At 35.9% G+C, this 27389-nt stretch overlaps 1 protein-coding gene across 7 annotated transcripts in view; it reads left to right on the forward strand.

Annotated features, from left to right (window-relative positions):
• LOC150107294 (cilia- and flagella-associated protein 206) overlaps window positions 1-27389 on the forward strand; it is a 330352-nt gene that overhangs the window by 62214 nt on the left and 240749 nt on the right. For all 7 annotated transcript variants that reach the window (XM_090391143.1, XM_090391149.1, XM_090391147.1 and 4 more), the window contains one exon: window positions 18869-18959. In XM_090391143.1, the coding sequence (XP_090247269.1) occupies window positions 18869-18959 (91 nt within the window). The remainder of the gene's footprint in view (window positions 1-18868; window positions 18960-27389) is intronic.

A 27389-nucleotide genomic window follows, 5' to 3' on the forward strand; every position in this document is an offset into this window, starting at 1 on the left:
AATGATAACCCATTCCACACACTTCATCTAGACATTTTTCCTGACTGCATACTTCATCTTCTAGGGATGACCTCATGTTCTGCTCCAACCTATCATAAGCTGCCATATCTTACTTATTATTGATGCTTCATGATCATCTTACTGACTTGTTTCTGTCATATCATGTCCTTCTCAGGCTGTTAGATTTACACTTAACAAAAGTATGCTCCTCTCTAGAAGATCGTCATGTGATCACCTCATGTTTAGATGCAATTCCTAACCAGACTTTCTATTTCATTGCGGATTATACTAGATGCTGATTGGCCTATGTTTTTTTTTTTGTATTGGTCCTAGCATGGACTGACGGATGTTTTTTTTTTTTTTTTCAATTCTTTTTTCCTCATAAAGAAACATTCTGAGACTCAAGTTTAACCAAAATGTATTTTGATTGTGTTTTCCACTTTGCTTCCAGTTCATGAAAAACTGAAAACTTGAATAACACATATACTTTCTTAATTACCTGTTTATTGCTTATACTCATGTATCACCGATTAAATGTATGCATTTTTTTCATAATGTCTCAGACTAATACAACACTAATATATAAATAATCAACATTTTTGCTGTAGTAAATTTTTTCACGGGGAGAAAAATCACCCATAGCATTAACAAAAGCTTATAAATTTACCAGATCTGGTAAGATGTGACTGCCATATATGTTTCAGCTAATTGGCTAGAGAACACACACACACACATATGCAATAAACTGAAAAAACTATTAGTGGATGTTAGTTGGTGTATTAAATTTTACAGACAGTGGATTGTTGAGCAGCGTTTCTAAGCTTTTTTGCAACTGTGGAATACTATATTAAAATATTTATTTTTTGCGATGGTAGTATTAAAGAGGAAATTATTTGGTAGAGGAAACAAATCAGATGTGATTTAAATTTTATGAAAAATATTTCATAAAATTTTTAAATTTTTGTAAAAATTTAAAATTTTTTATGAAAATTTAAAAATGTTCATAAATGTTATTAAAAAAGGACAATGAACAGTTATATGGAAATTGTTTTAATTAAATAAACATGATATATAATATTACAAAAACATGCGATATATAACATTACAAAAAATGAAGTAACAACATAACTTCTTGAAATAATTCAATGGAAAATAAGAGATTGCATCAGATAATGTAAATTATCAATTTTTGGGGTAATATTTGTTCAACTTATTTTGATTTTTCCTTAGAATTGCAGTGACTGTTGAGAAACCATTTTTGCATATGTATGTTGAAGAAAAACAATAGAATTGTAAATTTTCTCCTTTAATGAAAACATTGAAAAAGAAGAAAAAAAAGATTGTGCATGTTTTCTCTCCTGTATTCACTATTAATTTTTAACCAAAATGTATCAAGTGATAAATTGTTCTTAAATTTTTTCAGAGTTATGTTTATATGTTATGGTCTGCTAACATCTCTTTTTAATTCTTAGAATATTTGTTGCACTGCTGAAATTGAACAGACCCAGAACCCACAAAAAATCTGCTCTTGAGACTGATAAATCTAAATAACAACATTTTTTTTCAAATGGATCAGTTTTAGTCAGAATTGCAATCTCCATTCCTCTCTTCTAGTTATTCATTTGTTCTATTAAAGCATGAATGTAGGAAACCAGCTATTTTCCATTCTTGGGATTTGAAGATTTTTTTTTTTGGCCTCCTATATTATTATGACTGTTAAAAATCATTTTCTGTGTTTGAAGGCATAAACCTTTTCAGAGGGTGAAACATATGTGCAAGGTAACATAATTTCATGTTATACTCTATGTTTTTGATTTGATACAAGAGCATCATGAGATAATGCTTTCATACGAAGAGTAAGCACATTTCATTGCATGTTATTATTATTATTTTTATTACATGACACTTCCAAGGAGTCTAGACACTCCACTCCACACATTCCACCATTTACGCTGCCTAATCAATCCTCCATCTACACCCAATTGTAAAGTCTTCAATTAGCTGGACTTCATAAAATTTGTTTTTTTAACAAAATTTTATGAAGTCCAGATGTAGAACATCTGGACTTCATAAAGAAAGCAAGGTTTTACTTGCTAATATTTTTCAGTGTATCATTCAATTTGTGTATAATAAATTTAGTTTAATCCTTTACCGAAGTGTAGACAAACAAAGTTTGCACCCGAAGTAGTTCAGGACTGAGGCAACTCGTAGTAAAGGTGAACCAAGCTCTCATCACTCCTTGTCTCAGTATCTCCCATAATGCAAAGCACATCTCCTTGCAGACATGTATAAAGCTATGCATTAAGGGAAGGGCCACTATCCAGACCAGTTTCGACCTTTATTGAGATCTCGTCAGTGGGAGGCAGACCCAGAAGTGGTGATACTAAGGAAGAAGCAATGGAGAGGTCATATTTACTTATACGAGTTGCCAAAAGGTGTACCACCTTATTATTAATTTACTCTGGATTTACAGAAAGATGTTGGAAGTTTATTTTCCACTTGGTTAGACTATAATAAATTTAGTTTAATCCTTTACCCAAGTGTAGGCAGACAAAGTTTGTGCCTGAAGTAGTTCAGGACTGAGGCAACTCATAGTAAAGGTGGACAAAGGTGGTCTAGGTAGTGGCCCTTCCCTTAATGCAAGGAGGGATCTTAAACCTCTCTCAATATGATAAATTATATCAAGTTTGTTTACTGACTTCGGCACAATGGCATAGTTTAGACCTTTCTCCAGCAGTCAGAGTTCACCTTGGGTGAAATTGTAGTTTGATTGGTTGATAACCAAGCCGTGGTCCGATGGTGGTTGGTTGCTCCTAACTTCGTTTGTGGGTGATTGACTGCTCCTTGTGATGTCGGTTTGTGATTGGCCAGTAAACAAACTTGATATCATTTATCATATCGAGAGAGAGAGAGGTTACCCTCCCCGCCAATCTAGCTGACAAAATACATATGGAAACATCTTGTATACTCAATTCAAATAAAAAACTAAGCAGCAACCTAAACAAAACAGAAAAACTGGCCTTCAAATCCCTCAAAAATAACCAGGACATTATAATCACAAAAGCAGACAAAAGGGAATGCCACTGTTGTTTTAGATCGGACAACTTACATAGAAAAAATGAACTATTTGGTATCGGACCACAACACCTACCAAATGGTAAATTACAACCCCATGAAACGCATCAAAAAGAAAACAACTGAATTAATTAAATCCGTTAACACATAGCCAGAAGAAACAACTAAAAAAACTAATACCTCATTATGCCCGTGTGCCCAGAATTTATGGCCTGCCAAAAATACACACAAATATACATGCCACTTAGCCAAAAAATTAGCAGTCACACTCAAGGAATTGGTAGGTCATTCCCCTTCCTACATAAAAAATACACAACATTTCATAAACAAAATTAAAAACATTACGTTCAATGACCAAGATTTATTAGTCAGCTTCGACATAACTTCCCTTTTCACCAATGTCCCAATCAATGATACTATCTTACTCCTACAGAACATATTTCCACACGACATCGTGGCCCTCTTTGCCCACGTACTCCGCTCCGGATATTTCTTGTGACAAAACAATTTTTACCTTCAAAAAGAGGGTACAGCCATGTGCTCACTACTTTACTCCTAATAGCTAACTTTTATATGGAAGACTTTGAGCAACGAGCTCTAGAGTCAGCATGCCTAAAGCCCAAAATTTGGCTCAGATACGTCGACGATATTTTTGTCATTTGGCCCATGGCCATGAAGCATTAAATACATTCCTTAGCTGAACAAACAACACAAACGTATCCAATTCACCATTGAAATGGAAAAAACAACTCTCTTCCATTCCTAGACACACTCGTCACACGTCTTCCCTCAGGCTGTCTCTCCTTCTCAGTCTACTGCAAACCTACACACACACACAGGCCAGTACATACACAAAAATTCTTATCATCACCCAACACAAAAACTAGAGGTCATAAGCACCTTTAAACACAGAGCTCAAACGATTTGTTCAAATGAACAAGCTTTAAACCAGGAATACAAGATCATCAACCATACATTTATGATAAATGGATACAGTAAAAAAACTATTCACAAGATCCTCCACAGAGATACCACTAAAAAGAAAAAAGATTTCAGGAATGCTATTGCCATACCTTATGTTAGAGGCATTTCCAAAAAAATTGACAGAACACTACACAAATACAACATCAAAACCACCTTTAAACCCCCGACAAAATTAAGACACCTACTCAGTTCTTCCAAAGATCCTCTTCCACACCTAGCCCACCCAGGGGTTTACAAAATACAATGCACATGTAATGTAACCTACCATACATAGGGGAAACAGGGTGAACCATCCTAATTAGGAAGGACGAACATAAACGACACATTAAATACTTGCATTTTGGAAAAAACAGCTTTTTGGACCACGCACTTCAAACATACCACAGAATTGAAATTGGAAAGGTACCAAGTCCCTACACCGCACCAAAACCTGGTTCGAGAGAAAATTCAAAGAAGTTTGTGAAATACTCAAACATAATCCAAATCTGAACAAAAATGATGGTCTAACCATTCCAAGGATGTGGAGGACCCATTAGCAACTTTTATAGCAACTAGAACAAGCCAAAGAAAAATCTCAATACAAGAAGACTCGGTGAAGTGGTTTTTTTTTTTTTTTCCCCTTAAATTCAATAGCAACTTGAACTGTACAAGTCCAGAAGAAAATTGCATTATAACAATTTGAACTGTACAACATTCATATTCTTTAATTCTCTCATAATGTAAAACCCAGCTCCTAAGAGATGTATATATATTGTTTTACATTATGAGAAGAGGTCACTACCCAGACCAGTTTCAACCATTTTTGAGGTCTCATCAGTGAGTAGATGGACCTGGAATATCAAGGTTTTAAGTGAACACGAACTTACATACCTCAACTATCGAATTGCCGAAGTGGTGTACTCCTATATTTATTGTTAATTACTAATTTAATAAGCCGAAAGGCTATTTTACTGGCGAATATATTAATAGAAAGGGGGATGGTATATATACATCTCTTAGGAGCTGGGTTTTACATTATGAGAGAATATTAAAGTTAGTGACAGAGCTTGCTCCACCTTTGCATGGAGTTGCCCTGGTGTTGTACCACCCAAGTGATCATTTACACTTGGGCTCACCGATAGTTTTTTCAGCATGAAACGCTATGGATTTCGATCCGAGTTTTGTACCTGGCTATAAAAACATAAAGGGATTTACCATCTCCCCTTTATATTTAATGCATTTTTTTTGTACAGTCTCTTGATGAAGGCCACTTTATGTGTCTGGAGTTGTGGTCAACATATGAGATCCTGAAGAATATGAAGAAAATTTAACCACTGATAGTCAGCCAAAAGAGATTTCACAGAAACAATTTGAAAATATTTTTTGTACAATCGAAGTTTTTAAGCAGCCATGCTTAGAAGTTGATGAAGAGAGAAGCAGTAAAATTTTCAGAAGAGTAGAAGAGGCAATAGGGCCATACCGTCGGTTGTATAAAAAAAAGAAACAAAATGTCCGCCATACTACGTTAGCTCAATTCTTTGTTAAGAAGTAGAATAATAAATTTATATTCTGAATATGTTTTATTGTCTTTCAGCTTAATGGTTTTCCTTTAACTAGACCCTGAGACATACCCTAATTCTTTTATTAAAAAAATTAAGGGTCAAAAAAGAAATCTGAGGAACGAATTATACATTTTCCCATAGGTTATTATATTTGATTAGTGCGTTTTCGATTAATGCGCCTATTTGAAAGAACGCATTAGGCACACTAATTGATGGATTGCTGTACGATAAGTATTGAATAGTAGTTCATGTGGGTCTTCTGCAGTCCGTTTTCTGACTCCATGGAGATACCCATATAATAATAACAATAACCTTCATACTCCAGAAATTAAGAGAAAAGGCTATAGGTGTAAAGACTTTAAACTAATGTCAAAATTATTATTGTTTAAAAGAGGGACATTATCCAAGATTTACTGAGACAAAGAGAATTTTTTTTTTTTTATCAATGAAAATTAGTGAGACAGTGTTCGGACCTGTCTGGGACAGACAGAAAGTTTTCAAGTAACAGTTGGCTTGCATCAAGGGTCAGCATTAAGTCCGTTTCTGTTTAATATTGTGATGGAGGTGGTAACAGAGGAGGTGAGAGAAGATGCGCCTTGGATAATTTTGTATGCAGATGACATCTTGCTGTGTGCAGATTCAAGAGAAGAAGCGGGAACTAAACTGGAAAGATGGAGAAAAGTTCTGGAAGAGAGAGGTATGAGACTGAGCAGAAGTAAGACAGAGTATATGTGTTGAACAGTGGGCAGCAGACAGGAGACAGATCTGGAAGGAAATGTCATCAGGAAGGTGAGAGACTTTAGATACTTAGGTTCAACAGTGGAAGAAGATGGAGGAGCTGAGAAGGAAGTGGGATGCAGGATACAAGCGGGTTGGAGGAACTGGAGAGAGAGAGATTGCTGGAGTGTTATGCGATAAGAGGGTGCCGATCAATCTGAAAGGCAAAATCTATAGGACAGTAGTGAGGCCAGCTATGACATATGCTATAGAAACTGTGGCTCTGAGGAAAAATAACATCAGCAGGATGGAAGTAGCAGAGATGAGAATGCTTAGGTGGATGTGCGGTGCGACCAGAAAGGATCGTCTGAGAAATGACTATGTAAGGGGAACAGTGAAAGTTACGAACTTAGGAGCAAAGATACAGGAGGCAAGGTTGAGATGGTTTGGTCATGTGATGAGGAGGGAGGACGAATATGTGGGAAGAAGGGTCATGCAGATGGATGTGCAAAGAAGGCGGAAGCGTGGGCAGCCAAAGAAGAGATGGAGGGAGCTGGCAGAAGAGGACTTGAGGATGAAGAACTTGGATGTGGTGACAGCCCAAGACAGGAAGGTGTGGAGGAGACTCATTATCAACAGTGACCCCACTTAAGTGGGAGAAGCTGCAGAAGAAGAAGAAGAGGAGATCAATGAAAATTAGTTGATTCAAAAAGAAATATTAGTGTGAATGATAAAAATTTAGAAGAAAGAATTATTATTAAAATAAAGAAGAAAATAGATGTTTATACATCCTTAAAGAAATATCATCTGCTCGGTTAGCCTAGTGGCCATGCGCTTCACAACCATATGCCTGGGGAAGGAGTGTCCTAGGTTCGATTCCCGTCGACAACATGAGGAGCTTAAGGATCTTCCTCAGCCATAGCCAAGTTAGCCGGTCTTGAGCATGGACAGCAGGGTTTCTCCCCTTAGTTTATCTGGGGTTTTTCATCCCGCAAGCAGGCAAACCAGCTCTGTAAACACACGGATTGGGGTCATGAATATTGCCCTTAGGGGATGGAAGATAAAATAATGGAAGATAAAATAAGACTGCCTTCTGCCAGTTGATATCGAGCTTGATATAACACTGTTTTGGTATTTTTGTAGAAAAGATTTTGAGAAATAAGACAAACTTTAATGGAGCCTGAAGTGTAAAACATAAAACTAGATATAAACAGTTTTATTGAAAGTAAACAGCAAATATTTAATACTGAAAATAACAATTCATCTCAGTGTAAGCAAAAACAAGCAATTCAGACAAGGCAGAGTACAACAGCAAGTATTGCTTGCTCGTAGCCTTATAAAAGAGATGAAACTGGAATGACAATGTCATAGATATTAAAGAGAAAAAAAAAGATATCTTACATAACTTACATATTACAGATCAGGAAAAATTCTGGAGAGTTGTTTAGACTCCATGCTGATGACCACAGAGAATACTGATGTTAATTTTTTTTTTTTTTTTTTTTTTTTAAATAATGAAACCTGTGGTGCGTTCATAATTAGAAGAAACACATGTATAAACCACAGTGAAAATTATTTAATTGTAAATATTTCATCCTAAGTATCTTAGGACATCATCAGTACAGTATTTAAACAAAAATTAGGAATAACATACAGTTAGGGCGCATGATTACAATAGAATCTCATGAAAACGTGCATAATGTGCTAAAGTAGTACAATTAATTATAACTGTCTCAAAGAATTCGGGAAAAAAAGCTTTTGATAAAAGCAATATTGCTCTACATATTAAATACCTTAATCTATTAAATCGATCAAAAAAGATCGCTAACAAATTACCAACGGAAAAATGGGTAGTCAATTTATCTAACTGTCAACTAACAAAAGATGAATTAAATGTTCTAGCAAGAGGCCATAAATTTGCGATTTCACCAAAGTGTTTCCCATATTTAGACTTTATACATAATATAGAAAGAAACATCAAGCATCTCTCCAGTATTGAAGCCAACAAACTTCGTTTCGAAGTAGCTAAAGTGATCTACAATGCCAAACCTTCAGAATTAAATATCCCACCGTCGGAATTGAAAGCTATTATTTCCTTAAAACGTAACAAAAATTTAATCATTACTAGAGCTGATAAAGGAAATACCACTGTGGTTCTTGATACCAATTCATATGACCGAAAAATTAATTTACTTCTTCGAGATCGTAATACTTACTCCAAATTGGATTTTGATCCTACGAATCGTCAACTCAGAAAATTAAATAAGCTACTTAATGAAACTTCCTCCTTAGATGAAGAAACAATCAAAAAACTTAAGACATACCATGCAAGACCTCCTAGAATTTATGGCTTACCTAAGCTACACAAAACTAATGTTCCACTTAGACCTGTCGTAGACCGTACGGCTGTCCAACGTACAAGTTATCAAGATTCTTATCTAACCTTCTCTGCCCTCACATAGGCCACTCAGTCTCTTTAATCAAAAATTCTAATGAGTTTCACACAAAAATTAAAGACATTCAACTATCAAAAACTGACTTGTTAATCAGCTTCGACATTGTCTCCCTCTTCACTAACATTCCCCATAAAGAAACAATAGAATTACTAACTCAAAAATTTCCATCTGATATAGTTGAATTGTTCAAGTTTGTTATTGCATCAGGTTACTTCACCTGGAAAGGTCAAATTTACAAGCAAGAGGAAGGAACAGCAATGGGATCTCCTTTATCACCAAACCTAGCAAATTTGTTTCTAGAACACCTTGAGGAAAAAATATTCACTTTTGAACCCAAACCAAAAATTTGGCTAAGATATGTCGATGACGTATTTGCAGTAGGGAATCATCCCGAACCTGAATTACAACTGTTTCTAGATAAAATTAACCTTCTTCATCATCGCATCAACTTTACGTTAGAAAAAGAATCTCCACAGGGTATCTCTTTTTTGGATTTACACATCAAAAGAAGACAGTTCCATCGCCACTTCCGTCTTTCGCAAGCCTACATTCTCAGGTCGCTACATTCACAATTCTTCTGCTCATCATCCATCGCAGAAATCTGGTATTATTAAATCACTAGTTTCCAGAGCACACAAATTCTGCTCCTCTGAAGAATCTTTAAACCAGGAATTAGAAGTTATCAAAAATACAGCCATCCCAAATGGATATAATCCCAAAACAACTCAAAAAATCATCAGTCACTTCTGCATACATCAAACCAGACAGGAAGAAGTGCATAGGATTCCCATACCTTACGTTAAAGGCATCTCAGAACGTCTTTCTAAAATTATGAAGAAATACAATTTCGCCACTACTTACAAACCTATCAACCAAATTTACAACTTATTACCTTCTCCTAAGGACAAATTCTCACCCTTGATGTTACCTGGTGTTTATGAGATTCCATGCTCATGCAAATTATCTTACTTTGGACAGACAGGTAGGTCTGTTCAGAAACGCATCTCGGAACATCAAGACCACATTCGCCTTCTTAAACCGCAGAAATCTGGCCTCTCTCAACACGGAATTGAAAATCCAAACCATAGGATCCATTGGGAAAAGGCTAAACTTTTACATAAATCTATATTTAAACATGAACGTTTATACAAAGAAAGTTCTGAAGCCCTACTACACAGACCAAACCTAAACCGCAACGACGTTCTTACTATTCCTAAAGTATGGGAAATTATCATACAAAACTGTGTTAAATAATTAACGTTTTTTTTTTTTGTTTTTTTTTGTACTACTTTAGCACGTTATGCACGTTTTCATGAGATTCTATTGTAATCATGCGCCCTAACTGTATGTTATTCCTAATTTTTGTTTAAATACTGTACTGATGATGTCCTAAGATACTTAGGATGAAATATTTACAATTAAATAATTTTCACTGTGGTTTATACATGTGTTTCTTCTAATTACTGATGTTAATTGATGAAAATGGTAGAAGGTAAGTGCTGCAGAAGACATTGTTGAGGTATTCAGTGATCAATTTATAAGGGTGTTTCATCTTGATCATGATGGAATCATGAGGAACTTAAGTGTAGACGACATAGGAGAGGATGACTTAATTGTGAGTGAGCAGGTGGAATTTGAGGAAATAAATAACCTTGATGTCAATAAGACGATAAGATTTGATGACATATCGTCACTCATCTTAAGGGAATGTGCCAGGGAATTAGCAGTAGCATTGGCATGCCTGCTTAATAAGAATCTTACAAGCACAGGTTCCAAGGGAGTGGAAAGAAGGTAAAATTATACCTTCTTTCCACTCCCTTGTGCCATTACATAAATGGTGGGGATAAGTCTGTAACTTCAAATTATAAGCCAGTCTGTATATCTGGAGTTGTGGTGAAGGTACTGGAGAGATTGATGAGAAATAAGATACAGAAATGGGTTGATAACATCAGTATTCTCTGTGGTCATCAGCATGGGTTTGTTAAAGCGAGATCATGCTTTTCTAATTTACTTATGTACTATAACAAGGTGGCAAATACCTTGGATTTTGTGATCCAAGGTATTTGTCACCTTGTTATTGTATGCATATACAGTGGTGTACTTGGATTTTGCAAAAGCTTTCTTTTGAAGGACTGCCACACGACAAGGCATTAAATACATTGAAACAGGTGGGATTGGATAACAGACTTCTGAGTTAGATCAGTGACAGGCTGTCAGATAGGTATCAGAAAGTTGGATATGGGGGCGTTCAGTATCCTGAAAGAGGAAGGTTACTAGTGGTGTACTGCCAGGGTCAGTTTTAGAACCATTGTTGTTCAATTTGTATGTTAATGATATTGGGATGGATTTAACTAGTGATATGCAGCTGTTTGCAGAAGATGCAAAATTGAGGAGAACAATGCAGAGTCAAGCCATAACATCTGCTTGACTGAATTTGCTTTACAGGAGGACTTGAATAAATTGCATGAATTGGGTAGATAGGTGGAACTATCAGTTCATTGTTACAAAGTGTTAGGTGTCGAGATTTGGCAAGAAACGATGGGATGCAATGTATAAACTTGGTGGGGAAATTTTAAAGGAAACAGAAGAGATGCGAGATCTGGGAGTGATGGTGGACAAGGACCTCAAATTCAGGGGCTACATTGCACATGTTGTGGCCTTGATCAGGCCTCATATGGATTATTGAGCACCAATTTGGTCACCTGGTTTTCATAGTGACGAGGATGTACTGGAAAGGGTCCAGGGAAGATTCACAAAGGTAGTCTGTGCTCTTTGACATATGGAGTATGAGAACAGAATGAGAGAATGTAAGTTGCAAAGCTTCGTGTATAGGTGGAAGAGAGGGGTATATTTGAGACATAAAAATAATAATAATAATAATAATATTTAAGTGAGATACTGTTGATATGGAGCTATAAAAAATTTTTATATTTAACTAACCAACTAACTTTTGCAACTAACCAACTATCCTTCAGCATAGACAGTCTTTTGAAAATAAAGAAACCACAGTAAAATTTTGTTGCATCTTTCAGTGTATTCAGAACATCCTTTGATCAAGAGATAATTGTTAGGACCCCTTCCTAAGTGGTGTGAAGTGATCAGTTATATGTTGAGTGTGTTAACGAGCATTGCAAAAGTAGAATGTTAATGAACATTATAAAAGTAGAATAAAACAATTACTAAAGAAAGAGCCATATGGCTTCATTTTGGCAATGTAAAATACATAGGTAAAGTGGATATTAGATCCAACATTATTTTAAAGCGGAATATTTGTAGAAACTATGAAAATTTCATAAAATTGACCTGAAAGCTTACTAGAATACAATCCTTGGCATCAGAATTACCATAGCTTGCACTACTTAAAGACATGAGCACTTCCCAAGCACCCATATATTTGCCTTTTTTAGTGTATTTTTTTTAAAGCTTCACTGGTTGCTGTTCATAATGGGAACAGTCACTACCCAGACTCTTTTCAACCTTTATTGAGGTGAAAAAGTAAAGGGATGTTCATCATAGGCCTAGAGCAGTTAGTATAGCATACTAGAGAGCCCCATAGTATTAATGAAAAAGAAAAGATAGATCGATAGTATGAGAGATAGAAAGAAAGGTCTCAGCTCTTTTATATTATCATGTAGCAAAAGGCTATCATTTTTTCTTTTCACCAGTCTCATGCAGCTGAAAACCAAAAGACAAATTGAAACTGAAATGCAAAGATGACTGATACCCAGGCAGTTTGCCTGGGTATCAGTCATCTTTGAGTTGACCTTCTGCCTTGGATTGCTCTCAGTCATCCCTACAGTTGACCATAAGACCACAGTGAACTAAGAGGATGGAACCACTTAAAAAATCTCTCATAGTAAAATATGCAGAATTTTATCTCCTACTAGTGAATATTGCATAATGTAGGCCAAAAATTTGGTAGCTCCCAGAATGATTCTTTCTAAATACAAAAATCATATGACTGAACAGTAAAATTTCCATAATACAATATTATAAAATATTTCTATGTCATATTGCTGGTTTTCAAATCTGTGTTTTTCCTAACTTTCCATGAACGGTATTTTAATTCATTAATTATAAAAATCAAAATTCTCTTCTCATTGCTGAGCGGTGGTACATACTGAAAAAAAAAAAAAAAGAAAACCTGTTCTGTTTTAAGTAATGCAATGCCCAACATATTATATAATCTGTTTCAAATATGCGGGCCTAGAGGAAAGCTGTAGAATGTGTTCTACTGTTTCCAATATGTAACAGATACATAGATTGGAACTCCGATGTTAAAGTACCTCAATTTGATGCTACTGACTTGAAGGTGACCATAAGCAATTCTCCAAGCAAGATTCCTCCTGTTAGGGTTTCCTTGGAACTCCAGTAAGGTATGAAACAAAGTGATTTTATTGTCAGTACCCAAATGTGGAAGGTTATGGTGAAAGAGGTTAAAGATTTCTTTATACCAAGTTGTTCTCTTATTAATGGAAGGATATCAAGGCTAGAATGTTGTAGCAATCTTGGAGTTAAGCACATAATGTAGTATTCAGCAACAATCTCAGCTTTTGGACCTTTATAATTATTTACTATAAATAGGGGAAGATGAAAACCCAGATAGTACTGGAGAAGGTCTGCACATTTGTGATTGGTCTGCAATATTTTGTGGATTTTTGAAACTGTTTTATTATTATTTTTTTTTTAATAGCAGAATTTTAAGACTGCAAGTCCTAAGCCTCCATACTTCTTTGATAGTTGAAGAAATTCCTTTTTAACTTGGTATTGGCTTGATCAAAAAAATTGCACAGGTTTGCTATATAATTGCTTTTCTTCAGCTTCTGTAAAATGTAATAATTATTGTGTACAACTGAGCAGAGAAGATTTTGGTTTTAAGTACTATAGCTTTAGAAGAAAAGGAAAGTCGCTCAATTTTTAGTCTTCTAAGGTTTCAATGATTTTGTATATAAACTTTTGAACTGTTAATATTTGGGTAAGTGGAGAAGGAAATTCCAAGTATAGTGAGAATTGTTCTCTTAGGGGCTAGTTCAAAGGGAATGCTTTGGTAATCCCACTTTACAGAAACTTTTAATTTTGCCTTGTCATCATTAGCAGTTAATCCACTGCTGCATTTTTTGCATTTTTCAAAAATACAAAAAAAGATGTCAATGGAATCATTATCCATTGAAGTGCCTGCTACATTGTCAGCATATACTGATAATTTATTTTCCTTGATTGTTGAGGGAACTGTTATCCCTAACACAGCACATGTATTGTCGACTTTCTGCAAGAAAGGTTTAAGAAACAATGCAAAGAACATAAGAGAGCAACCTTGCTTGACTCTTTTGATTTTGACTGGGTCTGATAGGAACCCATTAACTAGGAGGTATGTAGTTCACTCATTTTTACCCACACCAGTTTGCTGGAGGATGTGAAACAGAAAGTTATACTGGACATTATCAGATGCTTGAGCCAGATGTACCTATAGCACTGCCATTGGCTACTTTTTTCACATTATCTAGGCAGAGTAGATCATGTATCACAAATAGATTAAATTCTACTGCTTGGCATGGAACTCTATACACCTGTGTGCTTTTAATTATGTATCTCATTCCTACTTTGAGCCTATTTTTGATAATGTGGAAAAATAACTAGTAGTCAGTGTTAGATAAAGTCTCCATCTTCTGATCAAGTTATGATTTCTATTAGGTTTTTGAATGAGGGTCGCTTGCTATGGCTTGCTACAAATTCACTTGATATGTGTCCTGTAGAGAGAAAAGAATTGTGAAATCACGTGCTTTCTTGTCTGTCGCTGTACTAGTACTAGCTTGATTTTTGTTGTTCTCTTTTTGCATTATTTTTTTATTATTAATTTGTATGATGGATCCAGTACAGTCAACAAGTTCTATTGTTACACGTTTCAGTAGCTCTTGCAAAAGAATATTGAATAATGTGCTGACATTCTGTGAAAAAGAATCGTCAGAAGGCCGTCTTCTTGTTCCCCTTTCTCAAGTCATAAAACGTGCAAGTGCAATTGCGGGCGTATCAGGGTCGACTGTTAAAAGAATTCGTAGGAATCAAAAGGTGAAGGTAAGCCAAAATTTAAATCTCCTAAAAAAAAAGCGCCAGAGAAAGAAAACACCATCGAAACCGTAGCTTTGAATGATTTTGATGTAGATGTTATAAGAAGAGCTATTCATAAATTTTACGTGGTCGAGAAAAGAGTGCCAACTGTTCCGAAATTGATTCCTGTGCTTGAAAAAAAAATTAATTTTCCTTGGAAAATAGAAACTTTAAGGAAAATATTTCATGAAATCGGATTTTGTTTTAAAAAGTCTCAGAATAAAAGGAAATTTATCATGGAGCGAAGTGGCATTGTTTTATGTAGAACGCAGTATTTGCATGTATTAACACTCTACGTACATTTTTCCAATTGTTATACAAGCAAAATAGTTACACTTTAAAAACAGCAATGTTCGTAAAAGAAAAGTTAAATTTTTCGACCTGTAACAATAAACAAACTCAGTTTGTTTATTATTACATCCCAGAAGACAGACTGATTACCCTATTATCGGAATGGATTCTCCTTTTTCTGACATGCGCAGAAGTGTCGAGGGACCTCAAATCGGTGGGCGAACTATAACACCATGTTTCAACATAAAAATGTGCACAAATTCACATGGAGAGAAGAGGCAAGGAATAAGAAAAGTCTCATTGACTATGTTATTGTTGATAGTGATGTTTTCTCCCTGGTGCAGGACACCAGAGTATACAGAGGATTTGAAATTTGAAGCGATCACTATTTAGTCTTGAGCAGGATAAAATTGAATTTCATATTGAAAAGAATAACGTGTAAGAAAGTTTTAAAGCGACTAAAACTTTCTTACACGTTATTCTATGTAGACTAAAATAACACAAAGATTATTGAAGAAAAAATAAAAGACTTTGAGAACAGGAACCAAACCTTGGAGATTCAGTGGCAATCTTTGAGGAAAACCCTGATTAATTCAGCCAGAGAGGCATGCGGTGAGGTTGTCTGCAAGGATAGAAAAATCAGAACTCCATGGTGGACACAGGAAGTTAAAGAGGCAGTGAAGGAAAGCATATAAAAAGTTCCTGGCAAATAAGTCAGCTTTTGCTCTTAGAGATACAGAGACAAATGTAAGAAAGCTAAACAGTGTGTAAAACTAGCTAAACAAAAGTCATGGGAGGACTTTGGCAAGAAGATAGAAAATAAATATCAAGAAGGTGGTAAGATATTCTGGAAGTTGTTGAAAAAGTTTAGAAATGGAGGAAAGAGTGCCTGTAAAAGGAGTTAGAGATGATAATGGTGACATGAAAACAGGAGAAAAAGATATCCTTGAAGTATGGAGTAATTACTTCGAAAAATTGCTAAATGAAACAAGCAGTGATATCACAGTGGTAAAAAACTCAGCAGGCATACAGTCAGGAATACATATCCATACTTGAAGTAGAAAAAGCCATCAAAGGTTTGAAATATGGAAAGGCAGCAGGAATTGATGATATTCGACCAGAAATGCTGAAGTATGGTGGTATAAAAGTCTTACAGTGGCTGCACTGCATAGTTCAGAGGGACGAATTCCCGATGATTGGAGTAGAGCTCTAATAGTACCCATATATAAAAAGGGAAATAAAACTGAATGTGAGAATTACAGAGGTATTTCCCTACTGAGTGTTCCTGGCAAGATCTATGCAAGTATACTTGAGAAACGGTCGAGAAGAATTGTGGAAGAAAAGCTTGTAGAAGAACAAGCTGGATTCAGGCCAAATAGAGGCTGTCAGGATCAGATCTTCACTTTACGACAAATAGTTGAGAAAGCATGGGAATATAACAAAGATCTGTATTTCAGTTTTGTCAATCTGGAAAAGGCATATGACAAGGTGCCAAGAGAGAAGCTATTCAATACACTACAGTTATATGGTGTCAATGGGGCATTATATCAGGCAATACTTAGTCTTTATTTGAGTTGTAAGTCAGCAGTTAGAATTGTAGGAAGTACAGGATGATGGTTTAATGTTAAATCTGGTGTGAGACAAGGATGTACATTATCCCCTCTGTTATTCATTATCTATATGGATCACATTATGAAGGAAAGTGGTATTAAACATGATATCAGAATTGGAGATGTTAATGTCAGCTCTTTGCTTTATGCGGACGATGTTGTACTTCTAAATAAATCCGCTACAAGTTTGCAAGATTCCCTGACTAAATTGAATAACTGTTGTAATAGATATGGTATGAAGGTCAGCATTAAAATGAAAGACAATGAAAGTAGGTAGAATTGTTGAAAATGTCAACTGTTGTGAACAAGTAAAACATTTCAGCTACTTAGGCACGAGGCAGTCTATTGAATAAATTCATATGGAATAAGAAAGAAATTAGTCGGAACACTAAATTAGCTGTATACAAAACAGTGTTCAAACCAGTTTTAACCTACGGATCTGAGAGCTGGGTCAGAAAAAAAACACTTTACCAAAGACTAGAGATGGCAGATATGAGAGTCCTGAGAAAGATTAGATTCGTGAACAGATGGCATCAATGGCAATACCATATTAAAAACAAGGATATTAGGAAAGAACTTGACATTATCAGCATCCAGGAATGCGTTAGCAGAGCTAATCTCAGGTGGTATGATCACTTAAACAAAATGGGCAAGGAAAGATTAGCAAAACAAGCGTTCTCTGCCAAGTTGGCAGGAAAACGACCCAGATGAAGATCAAGATATAGGTGGATTGATACAGTACGAACTTCCTTAGACAATAGAAATATAAGATCTGATAATGTTGGAGTCTTGACAAGTAACAGACTGATTTGAAAGAAAATTGTAGATAGGAAGTTAGTAATGAGGTAAATTTTTCATGAAGTACTATCATATCCTGTACACCACTTGAGGGTACATGTCAGGAATTTGATGATGATGATGGAGGAGGGATCTGGAGTTTGGTTGAAAAGAGCAATGGAAAATTTGATGGAAGTCTTCATGGACTGTAACTGATTTCTGCTTTTTCATGCAGTGGAATTTAAGCAGAACTGGATTGCGATCTGATATGTTGGTGTGAAGATTTTTTATGTGAATTACCTTATTTATAAGGGAAGAAGATATATAAATTCAAGTGAGATAGGTACCTATACCTTGATTAATGTATGTATAAGCCTGGAAATTAGGATTGTGAATCCTTCATATGTCTGGTAGTTGAGCATTGTCTCCACATATTTTTAACTGTTCATATCCCACTTTTCCACTTCTGGAGGTGTCCTCCTGTTTTGTCTAATGTGGAGCTTTTGATACAATTCCAGTCTCCAGCTGCTGTGATGTAGTGGACACCATGTAAATATGGCTACAATTCCTGGAAGAATTATCATCATTTCTTATTACACATCCACAATATTTATAGTCTAGTCAAGATTCTCTCTTCTGCATCCCTTTTGATATTACAGAATTTTCCAAGGAGGGGGGTGGGTGGCAAGAATAAAAACCCCTACTCCAGCCCTATTAAATCTTCCAAAGTTTAAACCTTTATTGAGGTTTCATCAGTGGGAGAGAGAGCCAGGAAGCTATTAAGGATGAATCAATATAGAATTCATATAATTTCTGTATCCAGGTAGTAAAAGGATGTATCACCATATTATTAAAATAGTTTGGACCAGAGAAAGTTAGGTTGTTTATTCCCTTAGTTATAAAGTATATTGTACTTGACAAGAAATTATATTGTTGTTTTAATTCTTACCCAGGTCTAAGCAAAACAAATTTAAAACAAGAATATAATATTTTGTCAAGTATATTATTGTTATTATTATTAGCTATAGTACAAGATGTCTCACAGGTGTGCAATTTAAAGATCGCATCTCATTAAATTCATTTAATTTTAATGTCCTCAAAACATAAACACACGGTGCAGAGAAACTACTTGTATATGAAATATCTTGTGAAGATACTTTATATGCAAACTTTGTTTGCTTACATTTGGATAAGGATTAAAACAAGAATATAATTTTTTGTCAAGTAAAACACTGTATAATCAAATGAAACAAAAATTATAATGATAATAATAATAAATGAAAATTGCCTACTTATCTCAGTTTTTTTGTAGGTTTGTTCAGAACGTTTACTGGCAATATATAATCCGTCTACTGCTACTATAAAAATGCAAATATATTTTGAGCTAAACTACAGAAATCGAGGTAAGAAGAGGTTTTGATATTTCCCTTTAAAAAAAATTGTAAGATATTAAACTACTGTTGTTTTTTTTTAAAGTTGTTATAAATACCATTGGAAATATGTTTTTTATAACATATTTCCAATGGTATTAATCTTAAAATGATACAGAGGAAAAAAGGCATTATGGAGGCAACATAAGATGAGTGGTCATAATCAATTTCACGAGGATTGAAGAACAGGCAAGAAGGGTGACTCATTGAAAAGTCGCAAAAGTGAAGTATGAGCAGCAGTTAGCTAATGAAGTAAAAAAAAAAATCCTAGTAAAAAAAAAAAAAAAAAAGAATGATTATGGGAGGATGACATTGATTGGAGAAAATGGTATAAGAACAACTGCTGCTTAGGATATTGTTGAGATATTTAATAAGTAGTTCATGAAGGTTTTTCATTCTTGTGAATGTGACATCATGGCAATTTTGAGAGCACTGAATGATGAGAACGAGAGACTGCCTATAAATGAGCAATAGGTTTATGGAGAATTGAGCAAACTTAATGTTAATAAGGCTTGATATATCATCATGCATTTTTAAGGAATGTGCCATGATGTTGACATATTTGTTTAATATGAGTCTTACATTGGGTCAAGTTTCAAAGGAGTGGAAGGAAGGCAAGATTGTGGCACTTCATAAGGGAGGTGACTGAACTTAAGCATCAAATTATAGCTCTATCTGTGTGTTATTTCTTATTGTTAAAGTGTTAGAGAGGGTGGTGAGAATCAGGATCCAAAATTGGGTTGACAACAATGGTATTATCTTTGATGGACAGTATAGATATGCTAAAGGGAGTGCATGTTTTAGTAATTCATCATCATCATTAAATTCCTGCCATGTACAATCAAGGGGTGTACAGGATGTGATAGTACTATATGAAAAAAATTACACCATTACTAACTTCCTATCTATAATTTTCCTCTAAATCAGTCTGTTACTTGTCAAGACTCCAACATTATCAGATCCTATATTTCTATCATCTAAGGAACTTTGTACCACATCAATCCACCTATATCTTGGTCTTCCTCTGGGTCGTTTTGCTGCCAACCTAGCGGAGAACACTTGTTTTTCTAATCTTTCCTCGCTCATTCTGTTCAAGTGACCATACCACCTGAGATTAGCTCTGCTAACGCATTCCTGGATGCTGACAATGTCAAGTTCTTTCCTAATATCATTTTTAATATGATATTACCATTGATACCATCTGTTCACACCTCAAATCTTTCTCAGGACTCTCATATCTGCAGTCTCTAGTCTTTGGTCAAGTGTTTTACTTCTGACCCAGCTCTCAGATCCATAAGTTAAAACTGGTTTGAACATATAGCTAATTTCTCTCTTATTCCATATGAATTTATTCAATTGACTTCCTACCATACCAACTGTGCTGATTCTGTTGTCTATTTCTAAATTTAATTGACCATCTTCAGTAAAAATCGTGCCTAAGTAGCTGACATGTTTTACTTGTTCCACAGGTTTTCCATTCACAACACAGTTGACATTTTCAATGATTCTGCCTATTTTCATTGTCTTTGTCTTTTTATTGCTGACCTTCATACCATATCTATTACAACAACTATTCAATTTAGTCAGAGAATCTTGCAGACTTGTAGCAGATTTATTTAAAAGTATAACATCATCTGCATAAAGCAAAGAGCTGACATTAACATCTCCAATTTTGATATTATGTTTAATACCACTTCATAATTTGATCCATATAGATAATGAATAACAGAGGGGATAATGTACATCCTTGTTTCACACCAGATTTAACATTAAACCATCTTCCTGTACTTCCTTCAATTCTAACTGCTGACTTACAACTCAAATAAAGACTAAGTATTGCTTGATATAATGCTCCATTGACACCATATAACTGCAGCGTATTGAATAGCTTCTCTCTTGGCACCTTGTCATATGCCTTTTCCAAATCGACAAAACTTAAATACAGATCTTTGTTATATTCCCATGCTTTCTCGACTATTTGTCATAAAGTGAATTTCTTATCCTGACAGCCTCTATTTGGCCTGAATCCAGCTTGTTCTTCACCAAGCTTTTAATTCTTCTCAACCGTTTCTCAAGTATACTTGCATAGATCTTGCCAGGAACACTCAGTAGGGAAATACCTCTGTAATTCTCACATTCAGTTTTATTTCCCTTTTTATATATGGGTACTATGAGAGCTCTACTCCAATCATCGGGAATTCGTCCCTCTGTCCAGGCTTTCTGAACTATACAGTGCAGTAACTGTAAGACTCTTATACCACCATACTTCAGCATTTCTGGTCTAATATCATCTACTCCTGCTGCCTTTCCACGTTTCAAGCCTTTGATGGCTTTTTCTACTTCAAGTATGGATTTGTATTCCTGACTGCATGCCTGCTCAGTGTTTTTTATCACTGTGCTGTCATCACTGCTTGTTTCATTTAGCAGTTTTTCAAAGTAATTACTCCATACTTCAAGGATATCTTTTTCTCCTGTTTTCATGTCACCTTTATCATCTCTAACTCCTTTTACAGCACTCTTTCCTCCATTCCTAAGCTTCGTCGACAACCTCCAGAATATTTTGCCACCTTCTTGATATTTATTTTCTGTATTCTTGCCAAAGTCCTCCCATGACTTTTGTTTAGCTAGTTTTACACAGTGTTTAGCATTCTTGCATTTGTCTCTATATTCTCTAAGAGCACAAGCTAACTTATTTGACCTGTTCTCAAACTCTTTCATTTTTTCTTCAATAATCTTTCTGTATTTTAGTCTACAGTTCACATCTGAGAGCTGCTCAACTTTTATTTGCTTTAAAACTTTCTTACATGTTATTCTTTTCAATATGAAATTAAATTTTATCCTGCTCAAGACTAAATAGTGATCACTTCCAATTTGAAATCCTCTCTACACTCTGGTGTCCTGCACCAGGGAGAAAATATCACTATCAACAATAACATAGTCAATGAGACTTTTCTTATTTCTAGCCTCTTCTCTCCATGTGAATTTGTGCACATTTTATGTTGGAACATGGTGTTAGTAATAAGCAGTCCATGTCCTGAGCAGAAATCCAACAGATATTTGCCATTATTAGTAGCTTTGCTTTTTTCTCCAAATTTTCCCAAATTATTTTTGTATGTCTCACAATCATTTCCTACTCTGCTATTTAGATCCCCCAACAAGGACCAACTTTTCCTTTTTCATTGTGTCAGTTGCTTTCTCTAAAGCTTCAAAAAATTCCTCCACTTCTACCTTAGTAGAACCTACTGTGGGACCATAGGCACAAATAAGTCTCATTGTCCAGTTCCCCATTCTCATATTTCCCCACTTTACTTTGCCATTCAAGAAGATTAGCCTCGTGTTTTGTGTTGAATACTATGGCTACTCCTTCTTTTCCTTGATTGTCATTGCCTGAATATAACATTTTGTATTTATTGCTCAGAAAGATTTCACCAGTTTTTGTCTTTTTTGTTTCAGTCACCCCTATTATATCGATCTGGTACTTATCTAATTCCTCAGCTAGCTCCATTTCTTTGCCATTCAGGCTTCTTACATTGATAGTACCGATCTTTAACTCTGGTGATGTTGAGTTGGGGTTTGTTTTCAGATTTGTTCCAGTAGCTGACTTTTCGCTGTTCACCCTGGTTCCCTGGCGAAAACAATGGGGGGACCTTGTTTAACCAGGCGACATTCCAGCCGGCATGAAATTTGTCATGTTGTACCATCATTTTTTATTTTGGTTTAACCAATAAGAATACAATTTGGTCGGCTAAATCCCAAATTGCCAGCCCATCCTCGTTCGTTCAGTATCCAAGTAGATACCCAACAGGGTGCACCACAAAAGGTGAGGATTGGACATTAGGTCAGAAGCCCTGGTCGGTTCTCCATATTCCTTTAAAGGCTATGTGGAGGTCTCCTCTCAGTTATACAGCTTTGACCCTTAAGCACCCCATTTTAGTAATTTAATTACTGATTATAATATGTAACAACTTCACTGGACGAAGGAGATGGATGCACAGTGATATACTTAGATTTTTCAAAGGCTTTTGATAGATTACTGCATGAAAAGTTGATAGTCAAACTTAAGCGAATGGAGTTGGATATTAGACCAGTGCATTGGATTGGAGACTGGCTATCTGATAGGTATCAGCAAGTTGTGTATGGGGGAGCAATATCCTGGAAGAGGAAAGTCACTAGTGGTGTGTCTCAGGAGTGTGTTTTAGGGCCATTGCTGTTTAACTTGTATATTAATGATATTGGTGAAGATTTGGATGGAGATATTCAGTTATTTGCAGATAATGCAAAGTTGGGACGAACCATGAAGAGTAGAGAAGATGTTGTGGCCTTACAAGAATTGAATAAATTGAGTGATTGGGCACAGGAATGGGGATGTGAGTTCAATGTTGCAAAATGTAAGGTTTTAAAATTTGGAAAAAAAAAATGCAATGCAGATTTTATGCTTGGTGAGGATATATTGTTGGAGCTGGAGGAAATAAGAGATCTTGGGGTGATAGTGGATAAGGATCTAATATTTAGAGGACACATTGCCAAAATTGTGCAGACAACACAACGAATTCTGAGAACGATGTGGAACACTGACTTGTAGAAGTAAGGAGAATCTTGTTCTATTGTTTAAGGCCTTGATTGGGCCACATATGGACCATGTGCACAGATTTATTCACCTGGTTATCAGAAGAGATGTCACAAAGGGTCCAGAGGCGATTAACTATGGTAGTTGCTGATCTCTAGAATGTTTGAATATGAAGAAAGATTTAGAAGATGCAATTTACAGTCTAGTGGATAAGAGGAAGAGAGGTGATATGATAGAAATGTACAAGTTGGTAAGGAGTTGCCATAGGATGGTGGCATGAATGGTAGCAGATCAGGGAATAACAGAAGTCATCTCTGGAAATTTTATAAGGAGGGTGTGAGCAAGTGAGAAGCAGATTTTTTAAATGGAGAGTTGTGAATGATTGGAATGCCTTGCCTGAGAATGTGGTGTCTGCAATGAATTTTATTGTATTTAAGGCAAGGCATGATGAGCTGTGTGTATGACAAAGGGACCCCTTAGATGAGTCTTTGACTCCATGAGGTCTTAGGAGAATAATAATAACAATAATGAAAAGTATTAAACATGTTCATGCAGGCACACCACAAGAGGGCAAGTACAGACTGATTTTGAAAGGCCAACTCCTACAGTTTTAACTGGTATTCTCTATGGATGCATGTGAAATCTTGCTGGAATTCTGAGAAATTTTCTGTCAGATTTTTTGCAACGTTATGCAACAAGATGCCATCATTGCACCCATAGAGGGTGTAAGCTGTCTTCCTTCTTTTGATGCATCTTTAACTGAATGGTTAATTTAAAAAAAAATTACTAGAAAACAATTGCTTTATTTTCCTCTATTTTTTTCCACCTGCAGCTTGTTTTCTTTCTTGTTCCACCTACAGAAAAATACACAAGCATACAGATATACTCATGATGGATATCCGAACTTCAATTCATATCATCATCATATTATTATTATTATTATACATGTCTCCATGGAGTCAAAAGATTCGTTGCTGGAGATCCATTATTCTCACAATGCCTATCATATCTCTCCTTAAACTCATTCACTGACAATCCACAACCACCTCTGACAATCTATTTCAACCACTCACTACCCTCCAAGAAAAAAACCTGGTCCTAACATCCTTGTTAACCATGCTCTTACAAAATTTCCACTGGCAACTCCTCATTTTCTCCCTTCCTTCCATGTACTGAAAAAAAAAGTCTTCATTGTGAGTCCTATAAAAGCCCTTTTAACAACTTATGTGCTTCTATAATGTCTCCTCTTTATCACCCATCAAATAGTTTTTGAAACGCACAGGCCATCAGTTTATTTTCATAGGGAGCATTCCATAGACCTGCAACAATCTTTGTCATCACCTCTAAATCCTCTCCACTACTTCTTCATCCCCACAGAATCAAGGTGTCCAGATCTGTGCACAGTAGTCTAGATATGCCCTTAATGGAGCCTTATAAATGGGTACAATAACTTCTCTATCTCTGCTCGTTAGCATGTTATTCAGCAACTAGATAATCTGATGCACTGTTTTGGCTACCTTCGCAATATGCCCTCTAAACTTCACCCTCCTGTCCACAATCATTCCCAACTCCCTAGCCTCAGAGATATGGGAATGATTATAAGAATGTGCAAAGGAATTATCAGCTCCTCTAACTGATCTGTTTAATTTAAGCCTCAATACTGGGAAGTACTGAGGAAATGGAATGAGGGCAAAGAACTGAATATTTCCTATCAAATCATTTCTTGTACCATTGATATATACAAATTAAAGAATAGAGGACAAAGTACTAAACTCTGTTGTACACCACTAGCCACTTGCATTCTCCTGGATTCATCTCCTTCAAAAATCACGCTTTGATAGCTGTTCATCAGCCACCCCTCTAACCTAAATCACCAGATTCATATCCACCCCATTTGCTCCATTTATGCAACAGAGTTCCGTGTGAAGTTTTGTCAAACGCCTGTGCAAAGTCCAGCAATATCAGTGAGTAGCCATTTACCTTATCCAGTTCCATTGTCACTTTATTATAAAAAGTAAATAGATTACTAAGGCAAGGCACAACCTTCACAAAACCATGCTGTTCCTTATAGAATAGCATGTTCCTGTTCATGCAGTCCTGTATTCTGTCTTTTACCAATTTCTCTAATAGCTCAACCACTGCTCCTGAGATGCTGGTTGCCTATAAAGCAATTTCCCAGTACTGAGGCTTAGAGGAGCTGATAATTCCCTTGTACATTCTCGTAATACTTGGGTCGATATGCCATCTAATCCCATGACTGTGTGCACACATCGAGGTTCTGTAATGTTTTAAACACTTCCATTCCTCAAACTCAATTCTCTCATCAATCAATGTATAGTTGTTAGTTCTTGACTTCGACTTTTAAGTGCAATTGATGTGTTCAGGGCCAGAAAACTTCTCTTATAGGTTATTTACAATATTTTGATGCCTTTCTGAGTAAAGGCCATGTGTATTGAGTTCTTTCTAATATGGTTAAACATATGAACCATGTGGGTTTTTTCTTTCAAGAAACTCAGGTTTTTCATCCTGCAAAACAGGCAGACTGGACAGAAGAACAAAATTACATGCGTATAGAGACCTCACAGCCTTAGCTGCATCTGCATTATAATTCCAAACATTCACAACCACTTGCAAGAGTCAGAGGAGAAGATTGATGCCAGAAGGTTACAGCTTCTGCAAGACAGCAGCTGATATTTGCATAATACATGTATTCTGTCTTTGGCTACTACTGATTACTTTGCATTTGTTGCATGCTTAAGTATAGACTGAAAAGGAGGCTGGAGTTCTTATTTGAAGTCACTTGTTATATGCTGATGTGTTTTCCTGAATTGTGTTAGAACCTGTTATAGCTTGGTGGCAGATGGAAATTATTATTTTCTTAACCTCCATGGAGTCACAAAATTCATCGTGTGAGGTCAATGCTAGACAATACAAAGTCTGTTGTACCACTGCTTAAGTTCATCTGGCATTTGTACTTTTACCATCCTCTCAAGCAATGCATCAATGCTTTTACCACTCTCCATGCAAAAAAATTACTTCTTACTACTTTTGAAACTTCCTTGGGATGGTCCCTTGTCTTTGTTCCTGTTCCCCTTCATTCTATCATATGAAAAATCTCTTCATTGTCAATCCAGTAATAATCTTTCAGTAACAGAAATGGCTTATGGTACATTTGTTCTGTACTGATTGTAGGCAGAGAGTTTGATGAGAATTGCATGAAGTAACAAACCCAGTTGCCTTGTAAACGCACCTTATGGTTCTGGAGGTAGTGTCATAGTGTGGGACATGTTCTGTTGGTACTGAATGGGTCTCGTGATAATGCTGGAAGGTCAGGTGTCCTCCAAGGAATATCTGCTGAACATTGTTGCTGATCAAGTCCATCCTGCAATGTTAACATTTTATTCAGCAGGTGACAGTTGTTTCATGGATGACAGTGCTACTGTCCATCACACCAGAATTGTTCAGCAATGGTTCACCAAGCATGACAGCAACTTCCACCCTCTTCCCTGGCCACCACAAAGCCCAGATCTGAACCCCATTGAGAATGTATAGGACATGTTAGAAAAATATATCCTGGAGTAAAGTCCTTTTCCATCAAATCTGAGCCAGTTAAAGGACTGTTTGATGAATGCCTGTGTGTGTGTTGTAGATGCAATCCAACACCTTGTGGAATCTATACCAAACCACATATGTGCTGTAATTTGGGCTAAAGAAGGTTCAACATGGTATTAAATAAAAAGTTCTAATTCAGTGGCTGGTATGTGTATCCACTAGCCCTAATGAAACTTTTGTGCATTTTCTCTACAATGTGAGACCAAAATTATGAAAATTGCTCT

The sequence above is a fragment of the Typopeltis vanoorti genome, chromosome 4 (genome assembly GCF_054136105.1).
Source record: "Typopeltis vanoorti isolate ZY-2024b chromosome 4, IOZ_Tvanoo_1.0, whole genome shotgun sequence".
Classification (NCBI taxonomy): Eukaryota; Metazoa; Arthropoda; class Arachnida; order Uropygi; family Thelyphonidae; genus Typopeltis; species Typopeltis vanoorti.